The following is a 26722-nucleotide window of genomic DNA, read 5'->3' as shown; positions in this document are numbered from 1 at the left end:
ATTAGTTGGTTTAGAGGCCTTTAGGCTCTCAAGTTGTACGTTAGAACTTCCACTGACCTATTATTTTTCACGCTGGTACTGTTTTTGTTTTATCTATATTTCTTTATCGACGAAACGTTGACGGTCCTAGAGAAAAGTCTTCTCTGAAGTCCAAAAAGGTGAACCGAAATTTGTATTTTCATATGGATTTCCGGGTCACTTAAACCGGACCGTTACAAGAAAACTTTTCAAAAAAATTCCCAAAGTAAGCACTTTTTTTCCGGACCTGTGGTTTGGCTTTGTTCGCTATTACTAATAGCGAACAAAGACGAATTAAAATACTTCTTCCTCATTTTCCCCAATTCAATTGAACCCTAAGTAAAAGTCGACAAATACTCTCTCATTTTCCTCCATTAAAACACCTTCAAACCTTCAATTAGTCCCTTCCTCTTCCTACCCAACACTAGTAAAGTGGTCTAGCAAATACTTCCAGTTGTCTAAGGTATAAATTTCTTTGTTTTTTTATTTTTTCATACAAAAATTAGGATTTAATATAATCTTTAATTTTTGTTTAAAGTGCAGGAAATTACTTGTGAAATTACTACTCATTTAGCTCAATTTAAGCTGATTAAGGTAATGTATTAGTTAATTTTTACTTATTTGTGCATTTTTTTTATTATGGTTCAATAAACTTAGTCTTTTGTTGTGGTTGATGTGATTATGGCATAATGTAGTTAATGTGATTATTTTTAGTTAATTTGTTTTGTATATTGAGTATATTTTGTAATACATTGAACATTTGTGTATATAAAACATTAGTAGGATTTCGATATTTTGACATTTGTACATAGTTTCTAATGTATGAATCGAAGTTATTAAGCCACATTAGTACATAGTTTCATCCAAGCCGATAATTCAACATCAAAGGGTGATCTATTTATATATAACTTAACTACATTATATATAAATATAAATAATGTGTAATTTAGGCTTAATATAAATATATTAATGTGTCAATTTCAACTTTTGATTCTGCATTTATTATAGGTGTTAGAGTTATTAGACCCCATCATAGAAGAAATTTCCCCAAGACTATAACACTGTTACAACTTTGATGTGCTCATTTGTAAGTTATCATTGTTGTTAATTTGCATTTTGTTATTAAGTAGAATGCGAATCCTCGCATATTCGAGTTATTAAGTTTGATAGGTTGAACTATATTTATTTATTATGTAGTGCTTGGAGCTTTGGGCAAATTATAATCTATTCGAAGAACATTATTGTATACTTTTACCAATTTTACTCGCACTTTTTTTCACATTGTTTATACTTTAAGTTAGTTCATAGGAAAAAAGGGAGTTGTAATCATTTTTTTACTTCAAAAAAATACTCCTAGTATTTTATCTATCTCTTTAAATTTGCCTTATTTTTCTTTTTACTTTGTCTCACCATATTTTTTTCATTTTTATTTTTAGTCATCACTCACATTATTTCTTTAATTCACATCCACACATTTAACTTATATTTTCATTTCATTTATACATTTCTCCTGCTATTTCTTTTTCTTGATTTTCCCACAAATTTTCTATGAGATAAATTTGGTGGGACAAAGGGGGAGTGATCAATTTCTAAAGTACTCCCTACAACACTCTCATTTAAGGTTGTACATCTCATTTTGTATTAATTTAATTTTAGGACAAACGTTGATTATTCTCTTTTAATCACATTCATACATATTAAGTCTCTTTTAATTTCATCCATATAATTCATTATCTCCCTTCGTTTATAGCCAAATATCTACGTAATTCTTAAAAAAACATCAATTTCTCTTTAATACTGCCTCATATTCAATATTATTGTTCCATTTGATTTTTTGATACTATTCATCGATCACTCTTAATTTGTAATGTTATTCTTAATATGTAAGTAGACGTGAATTTAAAGGGGCGGATAAAGAAGATGAAGAAAAAGGAATATGATCAACTTTACCCTTGGCATATTCCTTTATGTCTTTTCATATTCGATCTCAATATACCTAAAAAAGACGATATGTATCAGTGACAAAAACAATAATAATAAATTTCTTAAAATGAATAATATAATAAATTAATAGGAGTAATAAATAAAATGAAAAAGGATCAAAAGGACAAAACACGTACTTAGTATACATTTCTCTTAGGTAAAGCATGAATTGTGTCGCATAACTTGTAGTATGAGGTAATCTTACCACAAGATGTGTTCCATCTTTGAAAAAGTGTAATCAATATAAATTACAAATAAAGTCTAATAAAGTACATTAATTCTCTATGAGACCGTCTCTCCGTGAGACTACTTCAATTGGATCAACCCAAACTTATTTTGAAAATTTGAAAGGAATAAGCAAAAAAATAAAAAAAATTCTAATGATAGAAATGTAACACCCCATGATTTATCGGGTTTAAAAAGAAAATATAATAAGATAAAAATAAATAAGATTATTAAATTATATTATTTTACATATATAATTATAAGAATAAAGTAATTAAATTTTAACGGTAACGAGTTTTATCACGTACGATGTCATCGCGTAACGTTTCTTTTCTGTTTTAACAATATCATAATAATTACTTAATTAATTAATTAATTTTTTTTAAAAAAATAATAATAATAATAATTAGGGGAAATTGAGGGGGTGGCCAGTTGGTGGAGGCATGGGAGGAGTCTTGTAACTCCTCTCATAATTGTGTATTATGGCACAATTATGGCCATTATCTTAAGTGCCTATTAATCCTTAAACTTCTTTGATTTTCCTCACCATTTCAAAACTTCAAGTAAACAAAAAAATTCAGAAATTTTTTCTCCCTTTTTGCTCCTTGAATTCAGCACATTCAAAAGGAAAAAAAAAATTTCGTGTTCTTCAATCCAATCTTTTGATCAAATGGTAAGTTTAATTGAATTGTTAATTATAGATTTTATATACAAAGATTTCTAAAAAGAATTATATTTTATGTATGATGATATCCAATGACTTGATTGAATATTTTTCTTTTATATATGAAAATTTTCTGTAATAATCCTTTAATAAACTTTAATTTGTTAAAAGGATTAAGAAAAGAACTTCTTGATCAATATTCTTTAATTAAATTTAAATTTGTTATAAGATTTAAGAATTAAAGTTATATTGATATTTAAATAATTTTTATGGTTTACTTTTCTCTAACAAAATTTCAATTGTTAGATGAAATTTAAATGGTATAAACCAAGTAGTGTAGTTATTCAAGAAATTATAAATCCTTTAGCAAAATTTGATTTGTTTGAAGGATTTGTGTTTATACATATACGTTTTGATTTAAAAGAGTGATTTGGGTTTTACCATTCTCTACAAAATTTTAGTTTGTCAAGAGAATTAAGTATTTAATTTAATTATCATAATTTATGAAATTTTAAGTTTCTTAAAAGATTTTGTGAATGTGATCTTGTTCGATGTATTTTGGTCATGGGATTTAAAAGTTAAATCATTTGAATAATTTATATATAAAAATAATAATAATAATAATAATAATAATAATAATAATAATAATAATAATAATAATAATATTAATAATAAAAAAATATTCGGGCAGCAGTTGTTCTGTCCCGGTAAAGGTGCCGATCTGGAAACGTTAGTCGTGTTCTGTTATTGGTTTGTGTATCCGATGCGTTAAAAAAACTCGTTAAACGCTTGAAATAATTAAAAATAGCAATTGGATGTTAGAAATCATGAAATTATGTACCCAAGGTAATTGATGTATTCCGGACGCAGTGGTGAAGTCGGATTTTTCATTTGAATTTTCTAAACTGTCCGAAATGGCCAATAAAGTTTCTGGTCAGAAATTAAATTTGGAATCATTGGAAATTAGATGAAAACATTTAAAATTATCAAGTCTTAGTAATATCTTAGTAGTATGGAGTGGATTAAATGTGTAAACACGTTCTAATACGTGACCGTTTTGTGTGTGTGTTATTTAGGACCTCGATTCATAAGAGGGCGAAATTCTTATCGTGCTTAAACGTTGTTTGGTTGCAGTGCTTAAAGGTACACGCTTAGACCATACTGTTTATGTGGTTGTGCAAGTAGTGTTGTTTCATTTCTAATCGAGGCATTGTGAATCACATAAGGATTAGACACCTCAAATAATATGAAATAAATAATTGAAAATTGAATTTATGTGCTTGGCACCCAAAGGGGTTGACGTTTGGTTGTGTTACCCAAAGGGGTTAACGATTGGTTTGGATTATTATAATTATTGTTCCCATGGCAGTTTTGGATCATTACGATCACCATGGGGGTATGCATACTTTAGCCTTTGGCGACCCGAACAGGACGGGCAACGTCTTAGGTCGGAGGTTGCCTTGGGATTAGCTCTCCCAAGTGTATTCCACCAAATGGATTGATTTTATACTTGAACGACCCGAACAGGACGGGCAACGTTTCAAGTTAGAAATTATATAATAATGAATGATTATACTTGAACGACCCGAACAGGACGGGCAACATTACAAGTTGGAATTATCGGAATTATGAATGTATTAGAGCCTATGCATGCTAGGATGAACACATTGCTTGTTTTTCAACCTGGTTGATATTTGTATAAAGTCTCTGACGTGTATTGAATTGTTTCTTTGAAACCTACTGTTTGTTGTCTTACGACGACTAGTAGGCTGATTGCAGGTGAGATCTGGAGTGAGGTCTTGACTTAGAACCTGTAATCATCAAGACTATGCTATTATCTTTTGTATTAGATTATGAGTAAAATGAAACTCTGTATTTATGTACCAGGAGATAGAGTAGTTTTTCTTTTCGCTTCCGCTACTTCAATTAGTTGGTTTAGAGGCCTTTAGGCTCTCAAGTTGTACGTTAGAACTTCCACTGACCTATTATTTTTCACGCTGGTACTGTTTTTGTTTTATCTATATTTCTTTATCGACGAAACGTTGACGGTCCTAGAGAAAAGTCTTCTCTGAAGTCCAAAAAGGTGAACCGAAATTTGTATTTTCATATGGATTTCCGGGTCACTTAAACCGGACCGTTACAAGAAAACTTTTCAAAAAAATTCCCAAAGTAAGCACTTTTTTTCCGGACCTGTGGTTTGGCTTTGTTCGCTATTACTAATAGCGAACAAAGACGAATTAAAATACTTCTTCCTCATTTTCCCCAATTCAATTGAACCCTAAGTAAAAGTCGACAAATACTCTCTCATTTTCCTCCATTAAAACACCTTCAAACCTTCAATTAGTCCCTTCCTCTTCCTACCCAACACTAGTAAAGTGGTCTAGCAAATACTTCCAGTTGTCTAAGGTATAAATTTCTTTGTTTTTTTATTTTTTCATACAAAAATTAGGATTTAATATAATCTTTAATTTTTGTTTAAAGTGCAGGAAATTACTTGTGAAATTACTACTCATTTAGCTCAATTTAAGCTGATTAAGGTAATGTATTAGTTAATTTTTACTTATTTGTGCATTTTTTTTATTATGGTTCAATAAACTTAGTCTTTTGTTGTGGTTGATGTGATTATGGCATAATGTAGTTAATGTGATTATTTTTAGTTAATTTGTTTTGTATATTGAGTATATTTTGTAATACATTGAACATTTGTGTATATAAAACATTAGTAGGATTTCGATATTTTGACATTTGTACATAGTTTCTAATGTATGAATCGAAGTTATTAAGCCACATTAGTACATAGTTTCATCCAAGCCGATAATTCAACATCAAAGGGTGATCTATTTATATATAACTTAACTCAACGGCTACATTTGAAGGCTATAGCAGCTAGATTTCAAAACTACAATGGTTATTTTTTTAAAAAAAGTCAAGAAAAGTCAAAAAAAAAAAAAAAAAATTGAACCTCTACTAACAGCGAACAAAGCCAAACCACAAGTTTGGGAAAAAAAGTGTTTATTTTGAAAAAAAATTTCAAAATTTTTCTATTATTTGAATTATTTATATGTTTTTGCTTATTCATTTCAATTTTTGGCATTGCATGATCCAACATCTTAGGGTTTCAAAATTGTTTTATTCCGAAGTGGTGATGTATAAATGCAACGAAACCCCTAATTTCATTCTTCCCCAATCCAGCAGCTAAGTCTTTGAGAGTGAGTGAGGGAGAGTAATTCTTCTCATCGGAAATGGTTCAATACAGAGTAAGCATCACTTATCTTAAAGTTATCTTATTCATTACATTCTAATTCTCTTCTCCCTTTTCATCATTTAGATAATATTTGTATTTATTCACATTTTGTATATTTCCAATTTTAATTTCTCTAATTTCTGAGATTTACGTATGTGAATAATCGGAAACAGTTCCATCAATACCAAGTTGTTGGGAGGGCTCTTCCTTCTGAGAGAGATGAGCATCCAAAGATCTATCGTATGAAGCTGTGACGAATGAAGTTCGTGCAAAATCCAAATTCTGGTAAGTTTTTCCTTTTTTTTTCTTTTTTTTTCTTTTTCCTGATTTGGAAATGAAGTTTTTAATGGAGATTTTCAATTGTTATCTTTACAGGTATTTCTTAAGGAAGCTGAAAAAGGTTAAGAAAAGCAATGGTCAGATCCTGGCCATTAATGAAGTAATGGATTCGATCACTTTTTTTCATTTTCTTGATTTATTGTTGTTCATATGCGAGAAAATCTCCATTAGGCGTTCCAGGATGTGAATCTATTATACAAGATTAAAGCTTTAAATGGATACTCTAAATACTGGAAACGGAATTTTTTTAGCCGAAAAAATTCACGCTAAGTATAATATTAGGGACCTTCTTTTGAGGCGATCGATAATAATATAATTTATATGAATCATCCTTTTATACTGTTAATAATTTAATTTTTCACAAAAGAGGTCATTTTGACGACTTATTATGTCAATCAAATTACCTCTGGTATATATAAAATCATACTATAATTATACTTAAATTATTCTGAATATCGTATTTTAGAATAACATTAGAATTATTGTAATACGAGAGCAATAAATAATTCATAATTCCAAAAAAAATGTGTTTGTCATAACTTAAAATAAATAGATTTCCTAAAATATCTCCATAAAAAGAGGGAATAATTAAACCATAAACCAAAAAAATCGGAACTTAATAATCTTAATCAAATTGTTGCAATAACCGAAACAATAAGTCAACATCAACACTTAAAAAAAACTGAATTTTCTAAAATTAGGAAACATGCAAAGAATAACCGAAAAAAAAAGACTGTTAACTTCCAGAAAAAAAAAAGAAAATTGATTTCTTAATAAATATTAGAAAAAAAATAATGAAACCAAATTGCAAAATGTAATTCCAGAGCAACGTAAACTACTAAACTGCTATTCGAGGAGTCGTAGAACAATGGAACCTGCAAGGAAAGAAGCGCGCCTTCGCGCTACCAGAGAGCGCTTAGAAGGTTTGGAGGAGAGGCAGCAAGCGCTGCGCGCGGAGCAATGAAGAACACCATACATTAATAGACAGTAACTTATGCGTCTACAGACATTTAAATCTGATAGATTAAAAGACCAAAGAAGAAAACCAATGAAAGACACTTAGCATAGATTAAAAGACCAAGAAAGATCAAAAAGAAGACCATACATTAAAAGACAGTACTTATGTGTCTACAAACACTTATTCAAATATGATAGAAAGAGTCGACAAGACTCTTCTATTCTAGTATTCCAGGCGACTGAGTACTAAATGAACAATTATGGCTTCTTGCTCCGCCCGCAGCGCTTGCTGCCTCTACTCCAAACCTTCTAAGCGCTCTCTGGTAGCGCGAAGGCGCGCTTCTTTCCTTGCAGGTTCCATTGTTCTACGACTCCTCGAATAGCAGTTTAGTAGTTTACGTTGCTCTGGAATTACATTTTGCAATTTGGTTTCATTATTTTTTTGCTAATATTTATTAAGAAATCAATTTTGTTTTTTTTTTTCTGGAAGTTATCAGTCTTTTTTTTTTTTCGGTTATTCTTTGCATGTTTCCTAATTTTAGGAAATTCAGTTTTTTTTTAAGTGTTGATGTTGACTTATTGCTTCGGTTATTGCAACAATTTGATTAAGATTATTAAGTTTCTATTTTTTTGGTTTATGGTTTAATTATTCCCTCTTTTTATTGTGATATTTTAGGAAATCTATTTATTTTAAGTTATGACAAACACATTTTTTTTGGAATTATGAATTATTTATTGCTCTCGTATTACAATAATTCTAATGTTATTGTAAAATAGGATATTTAGAATAATTTAAGTATAATTATAGTATGGTTTTATATATACTGGAGGTAATTTGATTGACACAATAAGTCGCCAAAGTGACCTCTTTTGTGAAAAATTAAATTATTAACAGTATAAAAGGATAATTCATATAAATCATATTATTATCGATCGGCTCAAAAGAAGGTCCCTAAAATTATACTTGCGTGAATTTTTTGGGGTTGTGATAAACATGTGATAATTATAAGGATTACATATGATTATTTAATCGTCTCAAAGGAAGGTTTTATAGTCGACGTGTTATTTATTATCGGTGTTTAATTACTGAAACATGATGTCACTAAGAAGTTAGTATTCATCCAAAGATAGAATATTAATGGAAAATTGACGTCTTGTAATGGGATGTTACTAAATTAAACTTATTATTATTGATTTAAGAATTAAAGTTTGTGAGCTTATTATGTTGATTTTTTTTTTTTCTTGTTCTCCGTCAGTTTGTGACCCTTTCTTCCTCATTTTCCCCAATTCAATTGAACCCTAAGTAAAAGTCGACAAATACTCTCTCATTTACCTCCATTAAAACACCTTCAAACCTTCAATTAGTCCCTCCCTCTTCCTACCCAACACTACTAAAGTGGTCTAGCAAATACTTCCAGTTGTCTAAGGTATAAATTTCTTTGTTATTTTGTTTTTTCATACAAAAATTAGGGTTTAATATAATCTTTAATTTTTGTTTAAAGTGCAGGAAATTACTTGTGAAATTACTACTCATTTAGCTCAATTTAAGCTGATTAAGGTAATGTATTAGTTAATCTTTACTTATTTGTGCATTTTTTTTTATTATGGTTCAATAAACTTGGTCTTTTGTTGTGGTTGATGTGATTATGGCATAATGTAGTTAATGCGATTATTTTTAGTTAATTTGTTTTGTATATTGAGTATATTTTGTAATACATTGAACATTTGTGTATATAAAACATTTGTAGGATTTCGATATTTTGACATTTGTACATAGTTTCTAATATATGAATCGAAGTTATTAAGCCACATTAGTACATAGTTTCATCCAAGCCGATAATTCAACATCGAAGGGTGATCTATTTATATATAACTTAACTCAACGGCTACATTTGAAGGCTATAGCAGCTAGATTTCAAAACTACAATGGCTATTTTTTTAAAAAAAGTCAAGAAAAGTCAAAAAAAAAAAATTGAACCTAAAGCCAAACCACAAGTTTGGGAAAAAAGTGTTTATTTTGAAAAAAAATTTCAAAATTTTTCTATTATTTGAATTATTTATATATTTTTGCTTATTCATTTCAATTTTTGGCATTGCATGATCCAACATCTTAGGGTTTCAAAATTGTTTTATTCCGAAGTGGTGTTGATAAATGCAACGAAACCCCTAATTTCATTCTTCCCCAATCCAGCAGCTAAGTCTTTGAGAGTGAGTGAGGGAGAGTAATTCTTCTCATCGGAAATGGTTCAATACAGAGTAAGCATCACTTATCTTAAAGTTATCTTATTCATTACATTCTAATTCTCTTCTCCCTTTTCATCATTTAGATAATATTTGTATTTATTCACATTTTGTATATTTCCAATTTTAATTTCTCTAATTTCTGAGATTTACGTATGTGAATAATCGGAAACAGTTCCATCAATACCAAGTTGTTGGGAGGGCTCTTCCTTCTGAGAGAGATGAGCATCCAAAGATCTATCGTATGAAGCTGTGACGAATGAAGTTCGTGCAAAATCCAAATTCTGGTAAGTTTTTCCTTTTTTTTTCTTTTTTTTTCTTTTTCCTGATTTGGAAATGAAGTTTTTAATGGAGATTTTCAATTGTTATCTTTACAGGTATTTCTTAAGGAAGCTGAAAAAGGTTAAGAAAAGCAATGGTCAGATCCTGGCCATTAATGAAGTAATGGATTCGATCACTTTTTTTCATTTTCTTGATTTATTGTTGTTCATATGCGAGAAAATCTCCATTAGGCGTTCCAGGATGTGAATCTATTATACAAGATTAAAGCTTTAAATGGATACTCTAAATACTGGAAACGGAATTTTTTTAGCCGAAAAAATTCACGCTAAGTATAATATTAGGGACCTTCTTTTGAGGCGATCGATAATAATATAATTTATATGAATCATCCTTTTATACTGTTAATAATTTAATTTTTCACAAAAGAGGTCATTTTGACGACTTATTATGTCAATCAAATTACCTCTGGTGTATATAAAATCATACTATAATTATACTTAAATTATTCTGAATATCGTATTTTAGAATAACATTAGAATTATTGTAATACGAGAGCAATAAATAATTCATAATTCCAAAAAAAATGTGTTTGTCATAACTTAAAATAAATAGATTTCCTAAAATATCTCCATAAAAAGAGGGAATAATTAAATCATAAACCAAAAAAATCGGAACTTAATAATCTTAATCAAATTGTTGCAATAACCGAAACAATAAGTCAACATCAACACTTAAAAAAAACTGAATTTTCTAAAATTAGGAAACATGCAAAGAATAACCGAAAAAAAAAGACTGTTAACTTCCAGAAAAAAAAAAGAAAATTGATTTCTTAATAAATATTAGAAAAAAAATAATGAAACCAAATTGCAAAATGTAATCCAGAGCAACGTAAACTACTAAACTGCTATTCGAGGAGTCGTAGAACAATGGAACCTGCAAGGAAAGAAGCGCGCCTTCGCGCTACCAGAGAGCGCTTAGAAGGTTTGGAGGAGAGGCAGCAAGCGCTGCGCGCGGAGCAATGAAGAACACCATACATTAATAGACAGTAACTTATGCGTCTACAGACATTTAAATCTGATAGATTAAAAGACCAAAGAAGAAAACCAATGAAAGACACTTAGCATAGATTAAAAGACCAAGAAAGATCAAAAAGAAGACCATACATTAAAAGACAGTACTTATGTGTCTACAAACACTTATTCAAATATGATAGAAAGAGTCGACAAGACTCTTCTATTCTAGTATTCCAGGCGACTGAGTACTAAATGAACAATTATGGCTTCTTGCTCCGCCCGCAGCGCTTGCTGCCTCTACTCCAAACCTTCTAAGCGCTCTCTGGTAGCGCGAAGGCGCGCTTCTTTCCTTGCAGGTTCCATTGTTCTACGACTCCTCGAATAGCAGTTTAGTAGTTTACGTTGCTCTGGAATTACATTTTGCAATTTGGTTTCATTATTTTTTTGCTAATATTTATTAAGAAATCAATTTTGTTTTTTTTTTCTAGAAGTTATCAGTCTTTTTTTTTTTCGGTTATTCTTTGCATGTTTCCTAATTTTAGGAAATTCAGTTTTTTTTTAAGTGTTGATGTTGACTTATTGCTTCGGTTATTGCAACAATTTGATTAAGATTATTAAGTTCCTATTTTTTTGGTTTATGGTTTAATTATTCCCTCTTTTTATTGTGATATTTTAGGAAATCTATTTATTTTAAGTTATGACAAACACATTTTTTTTTGGAATTATGAATTATTTATTGCTCTCGTATTACAATAATTCTAATGTTATTGTAAAATAGGATATTTAGAATAATTTAAGTATAATTATAGTATGGTTTTATATATACTGGAGGTAATTTGATTGACACAATAAGTCGCCAAAGTGACCTCTTTTGTGAAAAATTAAATTATTAACAGTATAAAAGGATAATTCATATAAATCATATTATTATCGATCGGCTCAAAAGAAGGTCCCTAAAATTATACTTGCGTGAATTTTTTGGGGTTGTGATAAACATGTGATAATTATAAGGATTACATATGATTATTTAATCGTCCCAAAGGAAGGTTTTATAGTCGACGTGTTATTTATTATCGGTGTTTAATTACTGAAACATGATGTCACTAAGAAGTTAGTATTCATCCAAAGATAGAATATTAATGGAAAATTGACGTCTTGTAATGGGATGTTACTAAATTAAACTTATTATTATTGATTTAAGAATTAAAGTTTGTGAGCTTATTATGTTGATTTTTTTTTTCTTGTTCTCCGTCAGTTTGTGACCCTTTCTTCCTCATTTTCCCCAATTCAATTGAACCCTAAGTAAAAGTCGACAAATACTCTCTCATTTACCTCCATTAAAACACCTTCAAACCTTCAATTAGTCCCTCCCTCTTCCTACCCAACACTACTAAAGTGGTCTAGCAAATACTTCCAGTTGTCTAAGGTATAAATTTCTTTGTTATTTTGTTTTTTCATACAAAAATTAGGGTTTAATATAATCTTTAATTTTTGTTTAAAGTGCAGGAAATTACTTGTGAAATTACTACTCATTTAGCTCAATTTAAGCTGATTAAGGTAATGTATTAGTTAATCTTTACTTATTTGTGCATTTTTTTTTATTATGGTTCAATAAACTTGGTCTTTTGTTGTGGTTGATGTGATTATGGCATAATGTAGTTAATGCGATTATTTTTAGTTAATTTGTTTTGTATATTGAGTATATTTTGTAATACATTGAACATTTGTGTATATAAAACATTTGTAGGATTTCGATATTTTGACATTTGTACATAGTTTCTAATGTATGAATCGAAGTTATTAAGCCACATTAGTACATAGTTTCATCCAAGCCGATAATTCAACATCGAAGGGTGATCTATTTATATATAACTTAACTCAACGGCTACATTTGAAGGCTATAGCAGCTAGATTTCAAAACTACAATGGCTATTTTTTTAAAAAAAGTCAAGAAAAGTAAAAAAAAAAAATTGAACCTAAAGCCAAACCACAAGTTTGGGAAAAAAGTGTTTATTTTGAAAAAAATTTTCAAAATTTTTCTATTATTTGAATTATTTATATATTTTTGCTTATTCATTTCAATTTTTGGCATTGCATGATCCAACATCTTAGGGTTTCAAAATTGTTTTATTCCGAAGTGGTGATGTATAAATGCAACGAAACCCCTAATTTCATTCTTCCCCAATCCAGCAGCTAAGTCTTTGAGAGTGAGTGAGGGAGAGTAATTCTTCTCATCGGAAATGGTTCAATACAGAGTAAGCATCACTTATCTTAAAGTTATCTTATTCATTACATTCTAATTCTCTTCTCCCTTTTCATCATTCAGATAATATTTGTATTTATTCACATTTTGTATATTTCCAATTTTAATTTCTCTAATTTCTGAGATTTACGTATGTGAATAATCGGAAACAGTTCCATCAATACCAAGTTGTTGGGAGGGCTCTTCCTTCTGAGAGAGATGAGCATCCAAAGATCTATCGTATGAAGCTGTGACGAATGAAGTTCGTGCAAAATCCAAATTCTGGTAAGTTTTTCCTTTTTTTTTCTTTTTTTTTCTTTTTCCTGATTTGGAAATGAAGTTTTTAATGGAGATTTTCAATTGTTATCTTTACAGGTATTTCTTAAGGAAGCTGAAAAAGGTTAAGAAAAGCAATGGTCAGATCCTGGCCATTAATGAAGTAATGGATTCGATCACTTTTTTTCATTTTCTTGATTTATTGTTGTTCATATGCGAGAAAATCTCCATTAGGCGTTCCAGTATGTGAATCTATTATACAAGATTAAAGCTTTAAATGGATACTCTAAATACTGGAAACGGAATTTTTTTAGCCGAAAAAATTCACGCTAAGTATAATATTAGGGACCTTCTTTTGAGGCGATCGATAATAATATAATTTATATGAATCATCCTTTTATACTGTTAATAATTTAATTTTTCACAAAAGAGGTCATTTTGACGACTTATTATGTCAATCAAATTACCTCTGGTGTATATAAAATCATACTATAATTATACTTAAATTATTCTGAATATCGTATTTTAGAATAACATTAGAATTATTGTAATACGAGAGCAATAAATAATTCATAATTCCAAAAAAAATGTGTTTGTCATAACTTAAAATAAATAGATTTCCTAAAATATCTCCATAAAAAGAGGGAATAATTAAACCATAAACCAAAAAAATCGGAACTTAATAATCTTAATCAAATTGTTGCAATAACCGAAACAATAAGTCAACATCAACACTTAAAAAAAAACTGAATTTTCTAAAATTAGGAAACATAGAAAGAATAACCGAAAAAAAAGACTGTTAACTTCCAGAAAAAAAAAAAAGAAAATTGATTTCTTAATAAATATTAGAAAAAAAATAATGAAACCAAATTGCAAAATGTAATTCCAGAGCAACGTAAACTACTAAACTGCTATTCGAGGAGTCGTAGAACAATGGAACATGCAAGGAAAGAAGCGCGCCTTCGCGCTACCAGAGAGCACTTAGAAGGTTTGAAGGAGAGGCAGCAAGCGCTGCGGGCGGAGCAAGAAGCCATAATTGTTCGTTTAGTACTCAGTCGCCTGGAATACTAGAATAGAAGAGTCTTGTCGACTCTTTCTATCATATTTGAATAAGTGTTTGTAGACACATAAGTACTGTCTTTTAATGTATGGTCTTCTTTTTGATCTTTCTTGGTCTTTTAATCTATGCTAAGTGTCTTTCATTGGTTTTCTTCTTTGGTCTTTTAATCTATGAGATTTAAATGTCTGTAGACGCATAAGTTACTGTCTTTTAATGTATGGTGTTCTTCATTGCTCCGCCCGCAGCGCTTGCTGCCTCTCCTCGAAACCTTTTAAGCGCTCTCTGGTAGCGCGAAGGCGCGCTTCTTTCCTTGCAGGTTCCATTGTTCTACGACTCCTCGAATAGCAGTTTAGTAGTTTACGTTGCTCTGGAATTACATTTTGCAATTTGGTTTCATTATTTTTTTTCTAATATTTATTAAGAAATCAATTTTTTTTTTTTTTTCTGGAAGTTATCAGTCTTTTTTTTTCGGTTATTCTTTGCATGTTTCCTAATTTTAGGAAATTCAGTTTTTTTTTAAGTGTTGATGTTGACTTATTGCTTCGGTTATTGCAACAATTTGATTAAGATTATTAAGTTCCTATTTTTTTGGTTTATGGTTTAATTATTCCCTCTTTTTATTGTGATATTTTAGGAAATCTATTTATTTTAAGTTATGACAAACACATTTTTTTTGGAATTATGAATTATTTATTGCTCTCGTATTACAATAATTCTAATGTTATTGTAAAATAGGATATTTAGAATAATTTAAGTATAATTATAGTATGGTTTTATATATACTGGAGGTAATTTGATTGACACAATAAGTCGCCAAAGTGACCTCTTTTGTGAAAAATTAAATTATTAACAGTATAAAAGGATAATTCATATAAATCATATTATTATCGATTGGCTTAAAAGAAGGTCCCTAAAATTATACTTGCGTGAATTTTTTGGGGTTGTGATAAACATGTGATAATTATAAGGATTACATATGATTATTTAATCGTCTCAAAGGAAGGTTTTATAGTCGACGTGTTATTTATTATCGGTGTTTAATTACTGAAACATGATGTCACTAAGAAGTTAGTATTCATCCAAAGATAGAATATTAATGGAAAATTGACGTCTTGTAATGGGATGTTACTAAATTAAACTTATTATTATTGATTTAAGAATTAAAGTTTGTGAGCTTATTATGTTGATTTTTTTTTTTTCTTGTTCTCCGTCAGTTTGTGACCCTTTCTTCCTCATTTTCCCCAATTCAATTGAACCCTAAGTAAAAGTCGACAAATACTCTCTCATTTACCTCCATTAAAACACCTTCAAACCTTCAATTAGTCCCTCCCTCTTCCTACCCAACACTACTAAAGTGGTCTAGCAAATACTTCCAGTTGTCTAAGGTATAAATTTCTTTGTTATTTTGTTTTTTCATACAAAAATTAGGGTTTAATATAATCTTTAATTTTTGTTTAAAGTGCAGGAAATTACTTGTGAAATTACTACTCATTTAGCTCAATTTAAGCTGATTAAGGTAATGTATTAGTTAATCTTTACTTATTTGTGCATTTTTTTTTATTATGGTTCAATAAACTTGGTCTTTTGTTGTGGTTGATGTGATTATGGCATAATGTAGTTAATGCGATTATTTTTAGTTAATTTGTTTTGTATATTGAGTATATTTTGTAATACATTGAACATTTGTGTATATAAAACATTTGTAGGATTTCGATATTTTGACATTTGTACATAGTTTCTAATATATGAATCGAAGTTATTAAGCCACATTAGTACATAGTTTCATCCAAGCCGATAATTCAACATCGAAGGGTGATCTATTTATATATAACTTAACTCAACGGCTACATTTGAAGGCTATAGCAGCTAGATTTCAAAACTACAATGGCTATTTTTTTAAAAAAAGTCAAGAAAAGTCAAAAAAAAAAAATTGAACCTAAAGCCAAACCACAAGTTTGGGAAAAAAGTGTTTATTTTGAAAAAAAATTTCAAAATTTTTCTATTATTTGAATTATTTATATATTTTTGCTTATTCATTTCAATTTTTGGCATTGCATGATCCAACATCTTAGGGTTTCAAAATTGTTTTATTCCGAAGTGGTGTTGATAAATGCAACGAAACCCCTAATTTCATTCTTCCCCAATCCAGCAGCTAAGTCTTTGAGAGTGAGTGAGGGAGAGTAATTCTTCTCATCGGAAATGGTTCAATACAGAGTAAGCATCACTTATCTTAAAGTTATCTTATTCATTACATTCTAATTCTCTTCTCCCTTTTCATCATTTAGATAATATTTGTATTTATTCACATTTTGTATATTTCCAATTTTAATTTCTCTAATTTCTGAGATTTACGTATGTGAATAATCGGAAACAGTTCCATCAATACCAAGTTGTTGGGAGGGCTCTTCCTTCTGAGAGAGATGAGCATCCAAAGATCTATCGTATGAAGCTGTGACGAATGAAGTTCGTGCAAAATCCAAATTCTGGTAAGTTTTTCCTTTTTTTTTCTTTTTTTTTCTTTTTCCTGATTTGGAAATGAAGTTTTTAATGGAGATTTTCAATTGTTATCTTTACAGGTATTTCTTAAGGAAGCTGAAAAAGGTTAAGAAAAGCAATGGTCAGATCCTGGCCATTAATGAAGTAATGGATTCGATCACTTTTTTTCATTTTCTTGATTTATTGTTGTTCATATGCGAGAAAATCTCCATTAGGCGTTCCAGGATGTGAATCTATTATACAAGATTAAAGCTTTAAATGGATACTCTAAATACTGGAAACGGAATTTTTTTAGCCGAAAAAATTCACGCTAAGTATAATATTAGGGACCTTCTTTTGAGGCGATCGATAATAATATAATTTATATGAATCATCCTTTTATACTGTTAATAATTTAATTTTTCACAAAAGAGGTCATTTTGACGACTTATTATGTCAATCAAATTACCTCTGGTGTATATAAAATCATACTATAATTATACTTAAATTATTCTGAATATCGTATTTTAGAATAACATTAGAATTATTGTAATACGAGAGCAATAAATAATTCATAATTCCAAAAAAAATGTGTTTGTCATAACTTAAAATAAATAGATTTCCTAAAATATCTCCATAAAAATAGGGAATAATTAAATCATAAACCAAAAAAATCGGAACTTAATAATCTTAATCAAATTGTTGCAATAACCGAAACAATAAGTCAACATCAACACTTAAAAAAAACTGAATTTTCTAAAATTAGGAAACATGCAAAGAATAACCGAAAAAAAAAGACTGTTAACTTCCAGAAAAAAAAAAGAAAATTGATTTCTTAATAAATATTAGAAAAAAAATAATGAAACCAAATTGCAAAATGTAATCCAGAGCAACGTAAACTACTAAACTGCTATTCGAGGAGTCGTAGAACAATGGAACCTGCAAGGAAAGAAGCGCGCCTTCGCGCTACCAGAGAGCGCTTAGAAGGTTTGGAGGAGAGGCAGCAAGCGCTGCGCGCGGAGCAATGAAGAACACCATACATTAATAGACAGTAACTTATGCGTCTACAGACATTTAAATCTGATAGATTAAAAGACCAAAGAAGAAAACCAATGAAAGACACTTAGCATAGATTAAAAGACCAAGAAAGATCAAAAAGAAGACCATACATTAAAAGACAGTACTTATGTGTCTACAAACACTTATTCAAATATGATAGAAAGAGTCGACAAGACTCTTCTATTCTAGTATTCCAGGCGACTGAGTACTAAATGAACAATTATGGCTTCTTGCTCCGCCTGTAGCGCTTGCTGCCTCTACTCCAAACCTTCTAAGCGCTCTCTGGTAGCGCGAAGGCGCGCTTCTTTCCTTGCAGGTTCCATTGTTCTACGACTCCTCGAATAGCAGTTTAGTAGTTTACGTTGCTCTGGAATTACATTTTGCAATTTGGTTTCATTATTTTTTTGCTAATATTTATTAAGAAATCAATTTTGTTTTTTTTTTCTAGAAGTTATCAGTCTTTTTTTTTTGTTATTCTTTGCATGTTTCCTAATTTTAGGAAATTCAGTTTTTTTTAAGTGTTGATGTTGACTTATTGTTTCGGTTATTGCAACAATTTGATTAAGATTATTAAGTTCCTATTTTTTTGTTTTATGGTTTAATTATTCCCTCTTTTTATGGAGATATTTTAGGAAATCTATTTATTTTAAGTTATGACAAACACATTTTTTTTTTGGAATTATGAATTATTTATTGCTCTCGTATTACAATAATTCTAATGTTATTGTAAAATAGGATATTTAGAATAATTTAAGTATAATTATAGTATGGTTTTATATATACTGGAGGTAATTTGATTGACACAATAAGTCGCCAAAGTGACCTCTTTTGTGAAAAATTAAATTATTAACAGTATAAAAGGATAATTCATATAAATCATATTGTTATCGATCGGCTCAAAAGAAGTTCCCTAATATTATACTTGCATGAATTTTTTGGGGTTGTGATAAACATGTGATAATTATAAGGATTACATATGATTATTTAATCGTCCCAAAGGAAGGTTTTATAGTCGACGTGTTATTTATTATCGGTGTTTAATTACTGAAACATGATGTCACTAAGAAGTTAGTATTCATCCAAAGATAGAATATTAATGGAAAATTGACGTCTTGTAATGGGATGTTACTAAATTAAACTTATTATTATTGATTTAAGAATTAAAGTTTGTGAGCTTATTATGTTGATTTTTTTTTTCTTGTTCTCTGTCAGTTTGTGACCCTTTCTTCCTCATTTTCCCCAATTCAATTGAACCCTAAGTAAAAGTCGACAAATACTCTCTCATTTTCCTCCATTAAAACACCTTCAAACCTTCTATTAGTCCCTCCCTCTTCCTACCCAACACTACTAAAGTGGTCTAGCAAATACTTCCAGTTGTCTAAGGTATAAATTTCTTTGTTTTTTTTGTTTTTTCATACAAAAATTAGGGTTTAATATAATCTTTAATTTTTGTTTAAAGTGCAGGAAATTACTTGTGAAATTACTACTCATTTAGCTCAATTTAAGCTGATTAAGGTAATGTATTAGTTAATCTTTACTTATTTGTGCATTTTTTTTTATTATGGTTCAATAAACTTAGTCTTTTGTTGTGGTTGATGTGATTATGGCGTAATGTAGTTAATGTGATTATTTTTAGTTAATTTGTTTTGTATATTGAGTATATTTTGTAATACATTGAACATTTGTGTATATAAAACATTTGTAGGATTTCGATATTTTGACATTTGTACATAGTTTCTAATGTATGAATCGAAGTTATTAAGCCACATTAGTACATAGTTTCATCCAAGCCGATAATTCAACATCGAAGGGTGATCTATTTATATATAACTTAACTCAACGGCTACATTTGAAGGCTATAGCAGCTAGATTTCAAAACTACAATGGCTATTTTAAAGAAAAAGTCAAGAAAAGTCAAAAAAAAAAAAAATTGAATCTCTGTTCGCTGTTAGTAACAGCGAACAAAGCCAAACCACAAGTTTGGGAAAAAAGTGTTTATTTTGAAAAAAAATTTCAAAATTTTTCTATTATTTGAACTATTTATATTTTTCTGCTTATTCATTTCAATTTTTGGCATTGCATGATCCAGCATCTTAGGGTTTCAAAATTGTTTTATTTCGAAGTGGTGATGTATAAATGCAACGAAACCCCTAATTTCATTCTTCCCCAATCCAGCAGCTAAGTCTTTGAGAGTGAGTGAGGGAGAGTAATTCTTCTTATCGGAAATGGTTCAATACAGAGTTAGAATCAATGCATCACTTATCTTAATGTTATCTTATTCATTACATTCTAATTCTCTTCTCCCTTTTCATCATTTAGATATTATTTGTATTTATTCACATTTTGTATATTTCCAATTTTAGTTTCTCTAATTTCTGAGATTTACGTATGTGAATAATCGGAAACAGTTCCATCAATACCAAGTTGTTGGGAGGGCTCTTCCTTTTGAGAGAGATGAGCATCCAAAGATCTATCGTATGAAGCTGTGGGCAACGAATGAAGTTCGTGCAAAATTGATCCAAGTACGCGTGGTGGTTGAAGAAATTACGTCCGAATTGGATTTAATACGAAATGAAGGATATTCCAAGACTGATGCACAGAACGCTTTGACATGAACTGGACTACCAGGCTTCAAATCAACGCAATCTTAGGCTTCCTCCTTCGATCTACGATGGAGTTTTCAGTGTTCTTGGATAGGGAGGAGTGGTGTCTTGATGAACACACAAGAACACGCACAGCAATGAAGGGCAAACTGGCCCTTAGTAACCCAATTGCACAGCAATTGAAAGAAAAACACACTTAGTGAATTTTCTGTTTTTTTTTATTCATCAAACTTGTTCATTACAAAGCTAATGCCATCTATTTATAGACATATGGGACGAGGGAATTACAATGAGAAGACTTATGACACGTCCAACTAATAATAACGGTCATTACAAGACACGTGCCAAACACGTGCACATTAAAAACATGAAAAAAACAAGCTAAGTTAAAAACTGATATTCTGACAGACAACTATCGAACAGGCGAACCTTCACTCAACTTATTGTGCTCTTCCAAAGGTAGATGATGGCCACTAAGAGTCTTGGAAGCAAGTTTCTAGTGTAGAGATTCCATTTCTACCCTTGGTGGTCCCGTAGGTCAGACGATGCGCTCAAACCAAGTCTCACAATGTGTCCTGGTCATAAGATCAATTCTGTACTGTTCTGCACCAGCTGTGAGTGGGTGACCTTCATCCCCTCTTCTTGGGTTCTTCCAATGGCTAGTAATAGTATCCTTGAATCATGGTAGATAGATCTAAGTGTAAAGATTCCAAATCTACCCTTAGAGTTCCCCAAGGAGTCTAGGCTCGTCCTAGCACAAGTCCTCAAGGTCAGCTGGTCAGTGGAAGTCATCAGTTGTGCTCTGTTCTGTTCTGGGCTAGCTGTTGACTGGCTGATCTTCACCATTGATTTCCATGGGTTTTTAATGATGAATAATAATTTCCTTGGGCCAAGGTGCAAAGTTTCCAGTACCAAGATTCCAATTTCATCTTGCATGGCTTCTGAATCCCTCTTGGTTGAACTAGGCAAGTCTTGCAAGGTCAGCTGTTTGCCAGCTTTGATCAGAGGCTGCTGTACTGTTGCTTTGAGCTTCTGTTCTTCCTCTTTTGTTGCTGAATCTGTGTGATAGCTTGCATATGACTCATTGCTTTGTTCTTCATTCATGCTTCCTGTATGAATCCTCATTGAACCATCCCAATATGTCTGCAAAATCCAAATTCTGGTAAGTTTTTCCTTTTTTTTTTTTTTTTTTTTTTTTTTTTCCTGATTTGGAAATGAAGTTTTTAATGGAGATTTTCAATTGTTATCTTTACAGGTATTTCTTAAGGAAGCTGAAAAAGGTTAAGAAAAGCAATGGTCAGATCCTGGCCATTAATGAAGTAATGGATTCGATCTCTTTTTTTCATTTTCTTGATTTATTGTTGTTCATATGCGAGAAAATCTCCACTAGGCGTTCCAGGATGTGAATCTATTATACAAGATTAAAGCTTTAAATGGATACTCTAAATACTGGCTATCTTATTTGATTACAGTGATAAAAGTTTTGTCTTCTTTGATAGTAGCTATATTGGTTTAATTTTATCTTAAATTTGTGCTCTTTAAATGTTAGGTAAACTTGGATTTAGAGACTTACAAATATGTTATCTCGTTGTTTTGTTTTTTTTTTTTTTGTGAAGGGCAACACTGTGTTGATGTTTACTGATTAATGGGCAAAAAAGATTATTGTTTGTCATTATGTTTTAATTTTATTTTGTTTTTGATGATGTGTTTGGTTGTTGGCAATGAATGTTGGGGAATGTTGATAATAATTTAATGTAATTTAGCTAGGAAAATTACTTGACAAGGTTTACGATTTGTTCTAATCTTTTTCCCTTTATGGAGTTCATTCCTATGGTAATCTTGTATGAAGTGGTAATGGTAAATTATGAAGAAAATTATGTTTAAAGATGTGTGCTTTATTACCATGAGAACGATATACCACATTTCATTTAAATTTACCCTAAAATTTATTTTTGTTACCACTGTTGGATACTGAGCACAACCAATCAAACGGACTGTTTATTTCGTTTAATTGCGTTGAAGCTTTTTTTTTGTTGCTTTCTTAGTTTATCGTGAGGACTTGTCTAAATTAAGATTGCATTACATTTTACACTTTTGATGTTTAATGGTTGTAGTTTCTTTGTTATAATGAATTTTGAATAATGCAATTGGTCTGCTGGATGCTTGTCATTCTTCTGTGTTCTGTGCACATACCGTTGAAGTCACTCATGAATTGGTTTGATCATGTGTTAGTTTTATACCCTGTGTTGGAAGGTGCTGGAATTTAATTAATGTTCCCTATTCGCTGTGTTTTGTGATGAGATACTTATGTTGAAGGACATTCTATTTTCTTAATGAGATTTTGGATTTTGGTTTGGGTAGCTCAAGTTTTGAATTATGTATCTTATCTATAGTTTGATATTATTCTAGTTTCATGTCTTGAAAGACATTGCATCAAGATAGTTTTATCACAAATTCTTATATGAGACTGTCTCAATATGAGATTTTTATAGTGAGACCATCTCTATTAGGCTGGTTCAAGTACATTTAATTTGTTAATGTGATCGCTTATAATTTTGAAGTGATCAATTGGAGAAACTTACATGAGTCCGTCACATGGTGAGACCAGTGGCGAAATTTGACTAAAATTTTTGGAATGGCCGATATTTACAATGTACAACAAGTTGTTTCAACTATCTTTTCATACCTAAATATATAATAAAAAATTTCATGAAGTTAAACTATTTTTTCGAACATCCCATTAAATTGTTCTTGAATGTCACATAAAAGTGAATAATATTAATTTTAAAAAATTAAGGCTTTAGATAAATACTTCCTCAGTTCCTAGCTATTTATTTGCAATTTTTTTTCGACAGTCTTCTTTATTCAAGCCTGTTTAATATATTGCGGATAATAAGTAAGAACAAGTATAATCAAGTGGGATTTTATTTGAATCGTCTAATAGCATATTTTCATATCGTTAATTTTTATTATTTTTAATTGTACATAACTCAAGGTAAAAGTGATTGAAATAGTGTATTATATTGATGCGTATAAAAAGTAAAATGTTGCAATTATAATGAGAGAAATATTAATTATTAGTAAAATAATACCAAAAACTAATCAGTAGTCATATTAAAAAACAATGAATGAAATCATCCTGAAAGTATTAGAATTGCTTTATAGGTATAGTATACATTAGTTAATAATACAAATATTAGGATAAAAAATTATAAAAAAAAAATTCATTCCAAGATCTCAGGGGGGCAAAGCCCCTTCCCGCCCCTATTATCTTTCGCCTTTGGGTGAGACGGTCTCATATAAGACGAGCTATTTAAAGATAATTTTGGCTTTTAGTAGGATTTTTTTTGCACATCAGGAACTGAAATTTCAAACATTGTAATTGTGAATTGTGATCAAGTGTTTACCTTCTTGGAGTTGCTGATGTGATCAAATCTTATGCAATTCAAATACAATAGTTTTGTATGGTTTGAATTAATTTATTGATTTGCTATCTCAGATATATGAGAAGAACCCAACTGTGATCAAGAACTACGGTATCTGGCTTCGTTACCAAAGCAGAACCGGTTACCACAACATGTATAAGGAGTACCGAGACACAACCTTGAATGGTGCTGTTGAGCACATGTACAATGAGCTTTGAAATTTAGATCTTGGATTTTGCCTCACTACATGCTGCTCAATATATTATGCAACTGAGGTGTTCTACCAGGTTAAACTATGATTATGATTAATAAATAATGATCATTTATTATAATTACGATGATAGCTAATAATTAGTAAATTATGAGTTATAACTATGATTAATGAACTATGCTTATAGTTAATAATTTTTAATAAGGTGATTAAATAACAAATTTTATCTTGTGCTGAATTTGTGGTTCACTCTGTATATTATAATGGAGCGAAGGGCAGGTGACAGAGGACGTGGTTGGAACATTCAGGGATTACTTCACCGTAATAAAAATGTCAGTACATAGTTTTTGTTTTTAGTAAATTTTGTTGGTGTTCATTTGCAACACCGTTGTGCTCAACAAATATTAATTTGTGTGAAGCATGGTTCATCTATCCTTGAGCTTAGAGAAGCGTGGTACGGAAAATTCACAGAACACAGTAAACCTATTAATTAACCTACTGCCTCTTGCATGAGAATTTGAACAAGAAAATATGGAAACAGCTATTAGCTTCTTGCTGTATGCCAAAACAAATATCCTCTGTTGAGGCTAGGGTTGAGGCAATTTAAATCACTTGTCCTTGATTGCATGTTCTACCTACTTCAAAACTTAGGACAATCCATTTTAATTCATTTTATTTTTTGAGATGAAAGCTGCATATGACATTACTTTTACAATTCCCAAGAAAAAATCATTCCCAGTACGGTCCTAGTCTCCTAGATATTACTAGCAATTGATCCCTTCTGAGGAACTAAAGTTTATTGATTTACTGAATCAATAAAATAGCTAGAGATTGAAGAAACGTAAAGTCATAATTGATATCCTTGGCAACTGATTTTTATTATTTTATTTCTTCCTATTGGTGTTCATCTCTGCGTTACTGTTTCAAGCCAAAATGACTTATCATTGGTCTTATCAAGTTTAAGTGTATTGAGCCAAATTTCATTTGATTGAACTCCTAATGAATATTCCTTTGTACAGGTATATTGAGGAAAGATCATTCAGGAGATTTGTTGAGGCCTGCCTAGAGGAGACTGTGGTGGTCTATGTGGATCACCTTTTGATTCAGGTTGTCTTAGGGTTGTGTTACCATCAAGCATAAACAGTCTCACTTTGCTTCCTTTTCTCAATGTTTCCTTGCTATTGTCATGTCTTTGCAGAAACACTACATAAGGAAGAAACTATTGAGAGGATGAGATTGGATGAAGAAGTATTGATGGATTTCTTCAGGGAATACATTAGTGTTTCCGTAAGTTTACACTTCAAATTTAATTATGCCCCAATTCAAATTAATAAGCAATTTGCCTCACTCCTCAAAAGAGGTGGCACTTTTTGTGGTATCTATACCAGACAAGTTTTTTTACTTGGCATGTATTAATGAATACTGCAGAAGGTGGAAAACAGAGTTAGAATACTCAGTGATTTGCGGGAGCTTGCTTCAGCTGAGAGTCTTGACACGTTCACACTTGTCTACACAAATATTTTGGAACATCAACCCGACTGTCCAGTAAGTTTTTATTGATTTAATTGCCCAACCTCCACTTCCATAACTGGGGAAGAGCACTCTTGGGCTCTGTTGTCTATAGCTTATTTACTCTATTCTTAGAAAAGTTGTGTTCCAGTAAGTTATAGTTAAGGGTTCCAAACTTTAATTCATAACTACAATATAAGATTTAATAAGTTCAAATAGGCTATAAAATCACTACCATAGTTTTGGTGTCCTCAATAATCTTTTTCTGTTCAAAAGGCTTTTCATCATTTCTTTGTGCTCTGTGAAATCATGATTTTTTTCCATGCAGCCTGATGTTGTCGAAAAGCTTGTGGGTTTGCGAGAAGGCATACCAAAAAAGGATGCAAAAGAGGTAAATCATCTTTCTACTTCCCTGGTGAACATTAAATTTTAGATGGGAAACATATGCCAATTTTTTGGGACCTATAAATTCTGGTTAGGCATGTAGGCCTGCATTTCTTAGTGTTAAAAGGGCACTTTGCAATCATTTCTTTTCTATGTGAAGCTGCAGTCTACCTTGGGTCAATTGAAAACAAGTTCTTTGTTATCACTTACAAGGATAAGGTTGCGTACATCCGACCCCCTCAACCCCGTCTAGTTGGAAGCCACTTAACAGCATTGGGGTAAAAAGTTACAGAAGGTCCTTTTTAGTATCAAATAATTCCATCACATTGATTGATGACATCTATATTTGTAAGCTTCTATCATTGGAATCTACTATATTGAGAGAAATTTGTGGTAACAGTCAGAATTTCGTGAAATTGGTTCAGTTAAAGAAGCCTCTCTCACTTTAACATTCTAAGGTTGCAACATTTTTTTTATAGCGCCCGGTTAGCCTGCATAAGAACTTTGGTATG

General features: G+C 30.6%; 1 protein-coding gene across 50 annotated transcripts; it reads left to right on the top strand.

The window, feature by feature from the left end:
• Positions 1–596: 596 nt before the first annotated feature.
• LOC130798714 (60S ribosomal protein L18a-like) lies at positions 597–25424 on the top strand. Of its 50 annotated transcripts, XM_057661816.1 has the most exons (22): positions 5371–5427; positions 6005–6147; positions 6308–6419; positions 6510–6573; positions 8938–8988; positions 9545–9686; positions 9847–9958; positions 10049–10112; positions 12473–12523; positions 13079–13221; positions 13382–13493; positions 13584–13647; positions 16010–16060; positions 16617–16758; positions 16919–17030; positions 17121–17184; positions 19538–19593; positions 20487–20584; positions 21826–21843; positions 21937–22000; positions 24181–24649; positions 25337–25424. In XM_057661816.1, coding segments are annotated over exons 16-21 (381 nt in total). In that variant the 5' UTR covers positions 5371–5427; positions 6005–6147; positions 6308–6419; positions 6510–6573; positions 8938–8988; positions 9545–9686; positions 9847–9958; positions 10049–10112; positions 12473–12523; positions 13079–13221; positions 13382–13493; positions 13584–13647; positions 16010–16060; positions 16617–16758; positions 16919–17030; positions 17121–17183; the 3' UTR covers positions 24325–24649; positions 25337–25424. The 50 variants fall into 50 exon arrangements, 1 of the variants encoding a protein (XP_057517799.1); XR_009039150.1 differs by lacking the exons at positions 24181–24649; positions 25337–25424 and adding exons at positions 597–612; positions 15759–15929 and having other exon boundaries at positions 5377–5427; positions 16697–16758; positions 19543–19593; positions 20487–21843; positions 21937–22006; XR_009039145.1 differs by lacking the exons at positions 24181–24649; positions 25337–25424 and adding exons at positions 597–612; positions 15759–15929 and having other exon boundaries at positions 5377–5427; positions 16694–16758; positions 19543–19593; positions 20487–21843; positions 21937–22006.
• The last annotated feature ends 1298 nt before the right edge of the window (positions 25425–26722 follow it).

This window comes from Amaranthus tricolor, chromosome 13, assembly GCF_026212465.1.
Source record: "Amaranthus tricolor cultivar Red isolate AtriRed21 chromosome 13, ASM2621246v1, whole genome shotgun sequence".
NCBI lineage: Eukaryota > Viridiplantae > Streptophyta > Magnoliopsida > Caryophyllales > Amaranthaceae > Amaranthus > Amaranthus tricolor.
Note: the sequence above shows the minus strand (reverse complement) of the source record. Positions and strands in the feature narration are given on the sequence as shown.

Bases quoted from the DNA above. Each gene is read 5' to 3' on its own strand.
- LOC130798714 (XM_057661816.1), top strand. The intron at 19,594-20,486 runs GTAATGTATTAG...AATCGGAAACAG, and splicing joins CTCAATTTAAGCTGATTAAG to TTCCATCAATACCAAGTTGT. The intron at 22,001-24,180 runs GTAATGGATTCG...TTGCTATCTCAG, and splicing joins AGATCCTGGCCATTAATGAA to ATATATGAGAAGAACCCAAC.